General features: G+C 38.8%; 1 protein-coding gene across 1 annotated transcript in view; it reads right to left on the bottom strand.

Annotated features, from left to right (window-relative positions):
* Positions 1-12,718, bottom strand: part of CDH20 (cadherin 20) — a gene marked incomplete at both ends in the record, with an annotated part of 59,940 nt that overhangs the window by 28,192 nt on the left and 19,030 nt on the right. The window contains one exon of the mRNA XM_082667535.1: positions 1,023-1,276. Coding sequence (XP_082523661.1) covers positions 1,023-1,276 — 254 coding nt within the window. The remainder of the gene's footprint in view (positions 1-1,022; positions 1,277-12,718) is intronic.

The raw sequence follows: 12,718 nt of genomic DNA, 5'->3' as shown, positions 1-12,718 counted from the left end.
TAGACTGCAAAAGCACATTTTCATTAAATACAAAATGGCATTAGGTGAGGAAGGTAACCGGCTGACAGAAAAGGCCTTTGATGAATCAGGGTGTGTTTAAAATGTGCTATCTGCACTAAAGCCCTAGATCCATTTGTGTAGCTTTCAACAATTAATGTGACAGATGGCCTCAAACAACCTTGGAATCCTGATCTTTTGTGTCAAGCTTCAGAGGCTTGGCAGTTGCTCTGGAAGGTTGAAGTGTCAATCTGTCCACCAGCGGTTTGCACTTTGGTTCCGTAGTCAACAGGAGATGGCCATGGCTATAAGAGCAGCTCTCTACCCCTCCTGAGGGCGAAGCATCTAGGTTGGAATCTTGATGTTCAAAACATACTTTGGAGAGGTTGTTATGTGGGCTTGCAATAGAAAGCCACTCTACATGGCATCAAAGCTGTTGACAACAGTAGTAGTTTCTGTGTCTGTTCTTTGTATAGTATATGGAAATATGTGTTTATATATGTGTTTTCCATTTTTTAAAGTAAAAAAATCAAAAGTTCATAAAAATTAAAAGAATGTACAGTAATCACCTTTATATTCACCACTAAGATTCAACGACTTTTAATGTTTTGACATCTATGTATCTGTCTATTTGGCAATATCTGGGGACTTTTTAGATTGTTACCACTCAGGGGATGCTACTAGCATTTTGTAGGTAGAGGCTAGAGATGCTGCTAAACATTGTACAATACATTGAACAGGCAGCCCCCTCAACAAAGAATTATCCACCCCCAAATGTCAATAAGACCACAATTGAGAATTGAGAGGTGTGTGTATGTGTGTTGCTGAACCAGCTGACAGTGAGTTGTAGACATAATGGCACTTCATTTCTAAATAACATGAAAAGTCCACATTATTTAAGAAGAAAAGAATTTAAAGAAATAGGAGAGTGTCCAGAGATGGAAGAAGCAGAGAAAAAGTGCTAGAAAATTAGATATAAGGGAAGATTCCAGGATATAAGGATAAGGTGAAATGTGTAGAAAAACCTGATTGAGTTGTTGGTCACATCTGGATCCTTGGCAGAAATGATCTGTATGGTTGTTCCAATTGCCACATCTTCAGGTACCTCCACAAAATAAAAGCCAGGTTCAAACACAGGGGGCTCATCCACATCTTCCACACTGATGTGCACTGTGGTTGTGTCCTGAAATGGGCCTAGGTTCAGAAAACGCATCTCTAGGTGAGGATTGGCTCCCTCCACTTTTAAGGTGTAGCTTTTCTTGGTTTCAAAACTCAGGGGCTGAAAGTAATGACAGGAAAATAGATCAGTTAGGAGCATACACGTCAGGGTTCTAAAGAATGGATGATACTGCTGGCTAGTGGGTAGATTCTCAAATGCATTAAAATGGTGGAAAAGAGGCAAGAGGAAAAATAAGGGAATTTTTTCTTTTGTTCCATGGTTCTCGGAACGCGGGCCTCTCACTGTTGCGGCCTCTCCCGTTGCGGAGCACAGGCTCCGGACGCGCAGGCTCAGCAGCCATGGCTCACGGGCCCAGCCGGTCCGCGGCATGTGGGATCTTCCCGGACCGGGGCACGAACCCGTGTGCCCTGCATCGGCAGGTGGACTCTCAACCACTGCGTCACCAGGGAAGCCCTGTTCCATGGTTCTTGGTCTTAATGTCACTTTCAACAATTTGGGTAAAGAAAGTAAGGAGGATGCTAAAGGAAGCCATTTTGCTGATGAAGAAAGGCACTGAACCCTGGGCAGTGCTGACTTAACTTGTCTACTCTTTAATCAGCATGGTCATCTTTAGAAATGCTTGTTCATTTGAAAAGGTGTCATGATAATTAAGAGAGAGTTTGAGTTCTGTTTCAGCATATCCATACAACTGAGGCCTAGGCTTTTCTGTTTTCTTTGAAAAAACCCAGTTCTTGAGTACAAAGGCAATAGTGATTTTATTCCAATAAACTATCAATAAACACCTCACAAAGGTTCTCAAAGCACTGTGTCAGATCAATATTTGTGTGTTTAGTTTATCGTAGACAATCTTTTTTAAAAACCTAATCCAGTACCTCATTTTACAATGAAAGAAACTGAGACTCAGCGAGCTAGCAGACTGGCCTAAGCTGATGTGGTTACGCTGTGTCAGAGTAGAAATGCTGCTCTTGATCTGTAAATTCCTCATTCAAGGCTCACCCACAAAAGTTTAACTTTGTCTAATAAAACCCCATGTCATAAAATATAATGTTTTTGGTGTTTCCTTTTTTGGATCTATCTCTACCTTCAGAATGTTTTATGTCAAAATAAATACAGCACTTTAGGGCAGAAAGTGGACTTGAATGCCATCTCAAGAATAATCCATTTGTGTTTCTTTTTTTTAACTGACAAAAATGTATAAAAGTTTAAAGCAACACTTACCTCAAAATATCATTAATAATTTAAAAAATGATGGAAACTCAATTCTATAATTACAGAGGATAGTGAAGCAGTTACTAAAGCTTAAAAGTCACATGTCAAGTTGGTGATGACAAGTTTTTCTAGCTAAACATTTCATTCATTTGTCCCTTTTTCATAAAATGTGCTGAATGTCAGCACATTCCATGTTAGAAAGAGGCATGTGTCTAAGCAACTGGTTTGGTTTTGAGAAACAAACAGCAGTAGGAATTGCTTTAACTGAATTTGTTATTTTCAAATTCTAACAAAAAGTTTTTTGTTTGTTTTGTTGCTGTTGTTGGTTTACCACTGGTCCTGTATTTACTTAGCACCATACTTTGTACTCTTCGTTTCATGGAGTCCATCGTTCCCATTTGAACGAAGTGGCCATTTCCACCAGCTGCCCTGTGTCTGTAGTTCTTAGTCAAAAGGCAGGGTTTTCATAAACAGGGAAATCTGCCACTCAGGTTTCAATAAATTTGAAGGAATAGGTTTACCAGTTTATTTTATTTATACTACTCTTTTAAGTCTAGACATTTATCTTTCCTGGTAAATTACACTGTATTCTTTTAGAATTCTTTCCTTATGTAGAAGTAACCCAGAGTGGACACTGATTGTTTATGTTAGGTTTGAGCTAGGCAAAATATGTTGTTCCTTTAATTTTAAGTCATTTTTCTAATTTGGTATGAATTTTGTAAAAATTAAGATGTAACTTACATACATTAAAATTCATCTTTTTTAGTGTAAATTTTTGTAGGTTTTGACAAATGTATACAATTATGTACGTGTCTCCTATGATAATTAAGATATAGAACAGTTCCATCACCCCATTATGCCCTGATCAGTACCTCTTTGTGGTCAGGTCCCACCCCCCTGGCACCCATTGATCTATTTTGTGTCCCTTTTACAAGAATGTCATATAAATGCAGTCATTCAGTAGGTAGTCTTTTGAGTCTGGTTTCTTTCACTTAACATATGCATTTGAGATTCATTCATGTCATTGTGAATGTGGAGTTTGTCCCTTTTATTGTCAAGTAGTATTCCATTGTATGGATGTACCACAGTTTGTTTATCCATCCTCCACTGGAGGTACATTTGAGTTGTTTCCAATTTCTGATGGTTATGAGTAAAGCTGCTATGAACATTTGTATACAGGTTTTTGTGGGAACATAGATTTTCATTTCACTTGGGTAAATACCTAGGAGTGGGATCATAGGATTATTTGGTAAGCATATTTTAAATGTTATAAGAAACTTCCAAACCAATTTTCAAAGTGGCTGTACCATTTTGCATTCCCACCAGGAATGTATGAGAGTTCTGGTTGCTCCACATCCTAGTCATTATTTGGTTTTGTCAGTTTTTCTGGTTTTAGCATCCTACTGGCTGTGAAATGGTTTCTCATTGTGGTTTTGTTTTGCATTTCCCTAATGCCTAATGATGTTGAGCATCTTTATATCTTCTTGAAGAGTTCTTTATATATTTTATATTAAAGTCTTTTATCAGACAGGTGATTTGCAAATATTTTCTCCCAATCTGTGATTTATTTTTTCACTCTTTTATCAGTGAAGAAAAGAAACTCTTAAAGTCTCATTTATCACATTTTATTTTGTAGATTGGGATTTTGGTGTCATATCTAAAAAAATTACCTAATCAGGGTCACAAAGACTTTCTTCTCTGTTTTCTTCTAGAAATTTTACAGTTTTAGTTTTTCACATTTAGGTAAATCATCTATTTTGGGTTTATTTTTGTAGCTATGAATCAAGGTTCTTTATTTTTTTTTTTTGTATACAGACATACAATTTTTCTAGCACTGTTGAAAGACTAGAGCGAGTTTTTAATTATTGTTAAAATTTCTTTTTAAATAAGTTACTCAGTGATTTTTATATTATTTAAGATTATTGTCTCCCTTAAATAATTTTATTATTTAAAATTTAAAGAAAACATTGCCTTAAATACCCTAAACTTTAAATTGCCCATAATTGATATGAGTTTGACATTTCTGTCTAGAAAAGTTTTTGTACTTGTTTTTACATATTTAAATAGTAAATCAAAGAGTAGTAATGTCTGAGAACCCAAGTTAAATTCAAGAAATTTCCTAGAGTTGGAGCACGTAAAAATGAAGTTATTATATCCTTGAAAATTGAGTAATGAAGATCATGTTACAAAATAGTAATGCAGTTCCCCTAAGCAGCATTAATCATTCCCTCTTCTTTTCCCATAGCACTTTGTCTTACTTCCGTTATGGCTCTTCTTATTTTGTATTATAAATATTTCTTTCTGTGTTGGTTGCCTTCATGATACTAAAGGGCAAAGATTATGATTTAGTCAGATTTTTATTCCCCAGTACCTAGGGAGGGACTAAAACCCAAAAATGTTGTTACATTGAGTAGTGCAAAAGTGTTTCAGTGTATTAACATGTATTGATACTAGTTGAGTGATGATATATACAGACTTTACGTTGCCATATTTCAATGATTTAAAGATACACATTTTTTTGTATTTTGACATTTTGGAAATAGGGTTGCTTCTCCAATTGATAGCATCTTATAATTGCTGTAGGCTCAACGAGAGGTAGGATGTAGTTGTCACCATTTGTGCTAGCCAAACCTGGTCAAAGTCGTTCATGTACTTCGGTTGTGTTCTGCACTTGTTGGTAATACATGTGTTGAACTTTACTGCCTTCTAAAATGTCTTCAGAAAGATTGTATTATGATTCAACATTGAAACAAAGTTGCTGTGTAGGTAAAATGGTATGGAAACAATAGCAGGGAATAAATCTGATATTAGTGAAACAAATATGTCTGTGTCTGCAAGGGCTTTTCCAGTAACTACAAACAAAGGAATGAGAAAGCATTGTATCAAATTAGCAGGAGGTTTTGTGTGTGTGTGTGTGTGTGTGTGTGTGTTTTAAGTGATATATAAAACAGTGATGGGGGATGTGTCAGGGAGGACCTTCAAGATGGCAGAGGAGTAAGACGTGGAGATCACTTTCCTCCCCACAAATACATCCAAAATATATCTACATGTGGAACAACTCCTACAGAACACCTGCTGAATGCTGGCAGAAAACCTCAGACTTCCCAAAAGGCAAGAAACTCCCCATGTACCTTGGTAGGGCAAAAGAAGAAAGGAAAAACAGAGACCAAAGAATAGGGATGAGACCTGCACCTCTGGGAGGGAGCTGTGAAGGAGGAAAAGTCTGCACACACTAGGAAGCTCCTTCACTGGTGGAGATGGGGGGTGGGTGTGGAGGGAAGCTTTGGAGCCACGGAGGAGAGTGCAGCAACAGGGGTGCAGAGAGCAAAGTGGAGAGATTCCTGCACAGAGGATCAATGCTGACCAACACTCACCAGCCTGAGAGGCTTGTCTCCTCACCTGCCAGGGCGGGTGGGGGCTGGCAGCTGAGGCTCAGGCTTCAGAGGTCAGATCCCAGGGACAGGACTGGGGTTGGCTGCGTGAACACAGCCTGAAGGGGGCTAGTGCACCACAGCTAGCCGGGAGGAGTCTGGGAAAAAGTCTGGACCTGCTGAAGAGGCAAGAGACCGTTGTTTTGGGGTGCGTGAGGAGAGGGGATTCAGAGCACCGCCTAAATGAGCTCCAGAGATGGGTGCGAGCCACGGCTATCAGCTTGGACCCCAGAGACGGGCATGGAATGCTAACGCTGTGGCTGCAGCCACCAAGAATCCTGTGTGCAAGCACAGGTCACTCTCCACACCTCCCCTCCTGGGAGCCTGTGCAGCCCGCCACTGCCAGGGTCCCGTGATCCAGGGACAACTTCCCCGTGAGAACACATGGTGTTCCTCAGGCTGTTGCAACATTTTGACTTCTGCCGCCGCAGGCTCGCCCCGCATTCCATACCTCTCCCTCCCCCCGGCCTGAGTGAGCCAGAGCCCCTGAATCAGCTACTCCTTTAAACCTCTCCTGTCTGGGTGAAGAACAGATGCCAGAGGGTGACCTACGTGCAGAGGTGGTGCCAAATCCAAAGTTGAACCCCAGGAGCTGTGGGAACAAAGATGAGAAAGGGAAATCTATCTGTGCAGCCTCACGAGCAGCGCATTAAACCTCCACAGTCAACTTGATGTACCCTGTGTCTGTGGAATACCTGAGTAGACAACGAATCATCCCAAAACTGAGGTGGTGGACTTTGGGAGCAACTGTAGACTTGGGGTTTGCTTTCTGCGTCTAATTTGTTTCTAGTTTTATGTTTACCTTAGTTTAGTATTTAGAGCTTATTATCACTGGTAGATTGATTTATTGATTTGGTGGCTCTCTTCCTTTTTTTTTATATATGTACATATATTTTTTTCCCCTTTTTCTCTTTTTGGTAGTGTGTATGTGTATACTTCTTTGTGTGATTTTGTCTGTATAGGTTTACTTTTACCATTTGTCCTAGGGTTCTATCTGTCCGTTTTTTATTAGTATAGTTTTTAGTGCTTGTTATCATTGGTGGATTTGTTTATTGTTTTGGTTGCCCTCTTTTTTTTTTTTAAATTACATTTTATTTTAATAATACGTATTTTAAAATTTTTATGTTAATAACTTTATTTTATTATTTGTCTTTCTTTATTATTTTTTTCTTTTCTCCCTTTCTTCTGAGCTGTGTGGCAGACAGGGTCTTGGTGCTCTGGCCAGGTGTCAGGCCTGAGACTCTGAGGTAGGAGAACCGAGTTCAGGACATTGGTTCACCAGAGACCTACTGGCCCCATATAATATCACTCAGTGAGAGCTCTCCTAGAGATCTTCATCTCAACGCTAAGACCCAGCTCCACTTAGTGACCAGCAAGCTCCAGTGCTGGACATCCTATGCCAAACATCTAGCAAGACAGGAACACAACCCCACCCATTATCAGAGAGGCTGCCTAAAATCATAGTAAGTTCACAGACACCCCAAAACATACCACCAGACACGGTCCTGCCCACCAGAAGACAGAATTCAGCCTCATCCATCAGAACACAGGCACCAGTCCCCTCCACCAGGAAGCCTACACAACCCAGTGAAAGAACCATACCCACTGGGGGCAGAACCCAAAACAACAGGAACTACAAACCTGCAGCCTGTGAAAAAGAGACCCCAAAGACAGTAAGTTAAGCAAAATGAGAAGACAGAGAAATACACAGCAGATGAAGGAGCAAGGTGAAAACCCACCAGACCAAAAAAATGAAAAGGAAATAGGCAGTCTACCTGAAAAAGAATTCAGAGTAATGATAGTAAAGATGATCCAAAATCTTGGAAATAGAATGCAGAAAATACAAGAAAGGTTTAACAAGGACCTAGAAGAACTAAAGAGGAAACAAACTGATGAACAACACAATAAATGAAATTTAAAATTTTCTAGAAGGAATCAGTAGCAGAATAACTAAGGCAGAAGGACGGATAAGTGACCTGGAAGATAAGATAGTGGAGGGCTTCCCTGGTGGCGCAGTGGTTGAGAGTCCACCTGCCAATGCAGGGGACACGAGTTCATGCCCCGGTCCGGGAGGATCTCACATGCCACAGAGTGGCTGGGCCCGTGAGCCATGACCTCTGGGCCTGCGCATCCGGAGCCTGTGCTCCGCAACGGGGGAGGCCACAGTAGTGAGAGGCCTGCGTACCTCAAAAAAAAAAAAAAAAAAATGATAGTGGAAATAACTACCGCAGAGCAGAGTAAAGAAAAACAAATGAAGAGAATTGAGGACAATCTCAGAGACCTCTGGGACAACATTAAACGCACCAACATTCGAATTATAGGGGTCCAGAAGAAGAGAAAAAGAAAGGGACTGAGAAAATATTTGAAGAAATTATAGTTGAAAACTTCCCTAATATGGGAAAGGAAATAGTCAATCAAGTCCGGGAAGTTCAGAGTCCCATAAAGGATAAATCCAAGGAGAACCACGCCAAGACACATATTAATCAAACTATCAGAAATTAAATACAAAGAAAAAATATTAAAAGCAGCAAGGGAAAAGCAACAAGTAACATACAAGGGAATCCCCATGAGGTTAACAGCTGATCTTCCAGCAGAAACTCTGCAAGCCAGAAAGGAGTGGCAGGACATATTTATAGTGATGAAAGGGAAAAACCTACAACCAAGATTACTCTACCCAGCAAGGATCTCATTCAGGTTTGATGGAAAAATTAAAAGCTTTACAGACAAAGAGAATTCTGCGCCACCAAACCAGCTTTACAACAAATGCTAAAGGAACTTCTCTGGGAAGGAAACACAAGAAAAGGAAAAGACCTACAATAACAAACCCAAAACAATTAAGAAAATGGTAATAGGAACATACATAATGAGAATTACCTTAAATGTAAATGGATTAAATGCTCCAACCAAAAGACATAGACTGGCTGAATGGATACAAAAACAAGACCCGTATATATGCTGTCTACAACAGACCAACTTCAGACCTAGAGACACATACAGACTGAAAGTAAGGGGATGGAAAAAGATATTGCATGCAAATGGAAATCAAAACAAAGCTGGAGTAGCAATTCTCATATCAGACAAAATAGTCTTTAAAATAAAAATTGTTTGTTACAAGAGACAAAGCAGGACACCACATAATGATCAAGGGGTCAATCCAAGAAGAAGATATAACAACTGTAAATATTTATGCACCCTACATAGGAGCACCTCAATACATAAGGCAAATGGTATCAGCCATAAAAGGGGAAATTGACAGTAATACAGTCTTAGTAGGGGACTTTAACACCCCACTATCACCAATGGACAGATCATCCAAAATGAAAATAAATAAGGAAACACAAGCTTTAAATTACACATTAAACAAGATGGATTTAATTGATATTTATAGGACATTTCATCCAAAAACAACAGAATACACTTTCTTCTCAAGTGCTCATGGGATGTTCTCCAGGGTAGATCATATCTTGGTTCACAAATCAAGCCTTGGGAAATTTAAGAAAATTGAAATCGTACCAAGTATCTTTTCTTACCGCAACGCTATAAGAGGAGATATCAATTACAGGAAAAAATGTGTAAAACATGCAAACACATTGGAGGCTAAACAGTACACTACTGAATAACCAAGAGATCACTGAAGAAATCAAAGAGGAAATCAAAAAATACCTAGAAACAAATGACCATGAAAACACGATGACCCCAAACCTATGGGATGCAGAAAAAGCAGTTCTAAGATGGAAGTTCATAGCAATACAATCCCATCTCAAGAAATAAGAAAAAAACTCAAATAAACAACCTAAACTGACACCTAAAGCAATTGGAGAAAGAAGAACAAAAAAACCCCAAAGTTAGCAGAAGGAAAGAAATCATAAAGATCAGATCAGAAATAAATGAAAAGGAAATGGAGGAAATGATAGCAACAATAAAACTAAAAGCTGGTTCTTTGAGAAGGTAAACAAAATTGATAAACCGTTAGCCAGACTCATCAAGGAAAAAGGGAAAAGACTCAATAGAATGAAACAGAAGAAGTAACAACTGACACTGCAGAAATACAAAGGAACATGAGAGATTTCTACAAGCAACTATATGACAATAAAATGGACAACCTGTAAGAAAAGGACAAATTCTTAGAAAAGCGCAACCGTCTGAGACTGAACCAGGAAGAAATAGAAAATATAAACAGACCAATCACAAGCACTGAAATTGAAACTGTGATTAAAAATCTTCCAACAAAAAAAGCCCAGAAGCAGATGGCTTCACAAGCAGATTCTATCAAACATTTAGAGAAGAGCTAACATCTATCCTTCTCAAACTCCTCCAAAATATAGTAGAGGGAGGAACACTCCCAAACTCATTCTATGAGGCCACCATCACCCTGATACCAAAACCAGAGAAAGATGTCACAAAAAAAGAAAACTACAGGCCCATACCACTGATGAACATAGATGCAAAAATCCTCAGCGAAATACTAGCAAACAGAATCCAACAGCACATTAAACGGATCATACACCATGATCAAGTGGGGTTTATTCCAGGAATGCATGGATTCTACAGTATATGCAAATCAGTCAATGTAATACACTATATTAACAAATTGACGAATAAAAACCATATGATCATCTCAATAGATGCAGAAAAAGCTTTTGACAAAATTCAACACCCATTTATGATAAAATCCCTCCAGAGAGTAGGCATAGCGGAAACTTACTTCAACATAATAAAGACCATATCTGACAAACCCACAGCCAACATCATTCTCAATGGTGAAAAACTGAAACCATTTCCACTAAAATCAGGAACAAGACAAGGTTACCCACTCTCACCGCTGTTATTCAACATAGTTTTGGAGGTTTTAGCCACAGCAATCAGAGAAGAAAAAGAAATAAAAGGAATCCAAATCAGAAAAGAAGAAGTAAAGCTGTCACTGTTTGCAGATGATGTGATACTACACATAGAGGATCCTAAAGATGCTACCAGAAAACTACTAGAGCTAATAAGTGAATTTGGTAAAGTAGCCGGATACAAAATTAATGCACAGAATTCTCTTGCATTCCTATACACTAATGATGAAAAATGTGAAAGAGAAATTAAGGAAACACTCCTATTTACCATTGCAACAAAAAGAATAAAACACCTAGGAATAAGCCTACCTAAGGAGACAAAATTCCTGTATGCAGAAAACTATAAGATACTGATGAAGGAAATTAAAGATGATACAGAAAGATGGAGAGATATACCATGTTCTTTGATTGGAAGAATCAGCACTGTGAAAATAACTGTATTACCCAAAGCAATCTACATATTCAATGCAATCCGTATCAAACTACCAGTGGCATTTTTCCCAGAACTGGAACAAAAAATTTTACAGTTTGTATGGAAACACAAAAGACTACTAATAGCCAAAGCAATCTTAAGAAAAATGGGGCTGGAGGAATCAGACTCCTGGAATTCAGACTATACTACAAAGTTACAGTAATCAAGACAGTATGTTACTGGCACAAAAACAGAAATATAGACCAGTGGAACAGGATAGAAAGCCCAGAGATAAACCCACGCACATATGATCACCTTACCTTTGATAAAGGAGGCAAGAATATACAATGGAGAAAAGACAGCCTCTTCAATAAGTGGTGCTGGGAAAACTGGACAGCTACATGTAAAAGAATGAAATTAGAACACTCCCTAACACCATACACAAAAATAAACTCAAAGTGGGTTAAAGACCTATATGTAAGGCCAGACACTATAAAACTCTTAGAGGAAAACATAGGCAGAACACTCCATGACATAAATCACAGCAAGATCCTTTTTGACCCACCTCCTAGAGAAATGGAAATAAAAGTAAAAATAAACAAATAGGACCTAATGAATCTTAAAAGCTTAAACTTAAAAGCAAAGGAAAGCATAAACAAGACAAAAAGAGAACCCTTAGAATGGGAGAAAATATTTGCAAATGAAGCAACTGACAAAGGATTAATCTTCAAAATATACAAGCAGCTCATGCAGCTCAATATCAAAGAAAACAACCCAATCCAAAAATGAGCAGAAGACCTAAATAGACATTTGTTCAAAGAAGATGAACAGATTTCCAGCAAACATATGAAAGGATGCTCAACATGACTAATCATTAGAGAAATGCAAATCAAAACTACAGTGAGGTATCACCTCATACCAGTCAGAATGGCCATCATCAAAAAATCTATAAACAATAAATCCTGGAGAGGGTGTGGAGAAATGGGAACCCTCTTGCACTGTTGGTGGGAATGTAAATTGATATAGCCACTATGGAGAACAGTATGGTGGTTCCTTAAAAAACTAAAAATAGAACTACCATACGACCCAGCAATCTTACTACTGGGAATATACCTGGAGAAAAGCACAATTCAAAAAGAGCCATGTACCACAGTGTTCATTGCAGCACTATTTACAATAACCAGGGGATGGAAGCAACCTAAGTGTCCATTGACAGATGAATGGATAAAGAAGATGTGGCATGTATATACAATGGACTGTTACTTTGCCATAAAAAAAGAAATGAAATTGAGTTATTTGTAGTGAGGTGGATGGACCTAGAGTCTTTCACACAGAGTGAAGTAAGTCAGAAAGAGAAAAACAAATACCATATGCTAACAGATACACATGGAATCTACAAAAAAACCCAAGTGGTTCTGAAGAACCTAGGGGCAAGAGAGGAATAAAGATGCAGACGTAGAGAATGGACTTGGGGACATGGGGAGGGGGAAGGGTAAGCTGGGACGAAGTGAGAGAGGGGCATGGACATACATACACTACCAAATGTAAAATAGATAGCTAGTGGGAAGCAGCCGCATAGCACAGGGAGATCAGTTGGGTGCATTGTGACCACCTAGAGGGGTGGGATAGGAAGATTGGGAGGGAGATGAAA

The sequence above is a fragment of the Grampus griseus genome (genome assembly GCF_964374135.1).
Source record: "Grampus griseus genome assembly, chromosome: 12".
Classification (NCBI taxonomy): domain Eukaryota; kingdom Metazoa; phylum Chordata; class Mammalia; order Artiodactyla; family Delphinidae; genus Grampus; species Grampus griseus.
Note: the sequence above shows the minus strand (reverse complement) of the source record. Positions and strands in the feature narration are given on the sequence as shown.